The sequence below is a fragment of the Penaeus monodon genome, chromosome 15 (assembly GCF_015228065.2).
Source record: "Penaeus monodon isolate SGIC_2016 chromosome 15, NSTDA_Pmon_1, whole genome shotgun sequence".
NCBI lineage: Eukaryota > Metazoa > Arthropoda > Malacostraca > Decapoda > Penaeidae > Penaeus > Penaeus monodon.
In genome coordinates, this window is record NC_051400.1 from 47,856,116 (window position 1) to 47,857,264 (window position 1,149).

The 1,149-nt window shown below is 42.6% G+C and overlaps 1 protein-coding gene across 1 annotated transcript in view; it reads left to right on the forward strand.

The window, feature by feature from the left end:
• LOC119582077 (carboxy-terminal kinesin 2-like) overlaps positions 1-1,149 on the forward strand; it is a gene marked incomplete in the record, with an annotated part of 18,854 nt that overhangs the window by 11,567 nt on the left and 6,138 nt on the right. Inside the window, 3 exon segments of the mRNA XM_037930324.1 lie at positions 63-127; positions 129-204; positions 842-1,073. Coding sequence (XP_037786252.1) covers positions 63-127; positions 129-204; positions 842-1,073 — 373 coding nt within the window.

Sequence of the window (1,149 nt, forward strand, 5' to 3'; positions counted from 1 at the left end):
TAGGAAGTTGAATTTTCCATCATTTGATTAAGTTGCAAATTGCATGTGTGTTGATATTGCAGAACCACCAGCTAGAAGACCCGGCACCAACATCACTAATCAGGTCAATTCACGCAGCACGTCAGTTAACAAAGTCCTCGGGCACTAGTGTATCAAAGCCATCCGTTGGGGGCAATAAAACAGGTGGAGATACAGGTAGCAAAGGTTGGTTTTTGTTGATGCTTTTGCTGCTGCCTCTAGGAGTCTGCCTTTCTTTATTTCAGTGCTTGGTAATATTATTTTCATCATTCCTGCCCCACTGTTTTCAAGGTCATTCAAGTTTATGTAGAATTAACCAAATAGCTCAAAAAGAACTAAAGAGTCAACTCTTTAATTGGACCTATCTGTACTGTTTCCTTCTTCTTTGGTTTCCATTAAGATTTTGTGGACAACCAGATTCACAAAAAGCTACAGTGAACAGGACATGACAGGAAGCATGTGCCTAGATTAGTCTCATAATAAGCATCTGCAGTACAAGCGGGACATTTGCTCTTATTGCTAACTTACAGATTTATTAAGCCTTTTGACTTACTCTTAACTCCAAATCATGGAACTAATAAGGCCCGTTGCACAGTTTTCTGCAGGGCAAGAGCATGCATTTGGCTATTTACAGGGCTTTTATTTTCATTCACTTTTAAGCCTGCCTGCTTGGAGCAAAGTGTAGAATTTAAGGTTTGGCTAATGACTAGATGAAGTGGTATGTTGTTTATGAATGGAAAAAAAAGAGAATTTTCTGTTATCTATTTTTAATAGCGTGAGACCTCTCATGACTTACTCTTATATAAAGCCTTCATCAACCTAGGCAAGAGCAAAAGACCGCCATGGGACCTCAAAGGCCGCCTGCAGGACATGGAAGCCCTGGTGAAGAACTCGGCAGAGGAACGCGAGAACTTGATGCAGAAGTTCATGGACTATGACATGCGCATTGAGAGCCTGGAGCTGGAGAAGAGGAGCCTCAACCAGAACCTGGAGAAGACGCAGAGTGTATCGCAGGCCACGCAGGATGAGGTTGATCGACTGGCTTCCAATCTGAGGTCAGTCCTTGGCTCTGTCTCAGGTGTTTAGGTTTTGTGGAGGATGTTAAAGGTTTATGCTGCTGGTTGTTAAGCC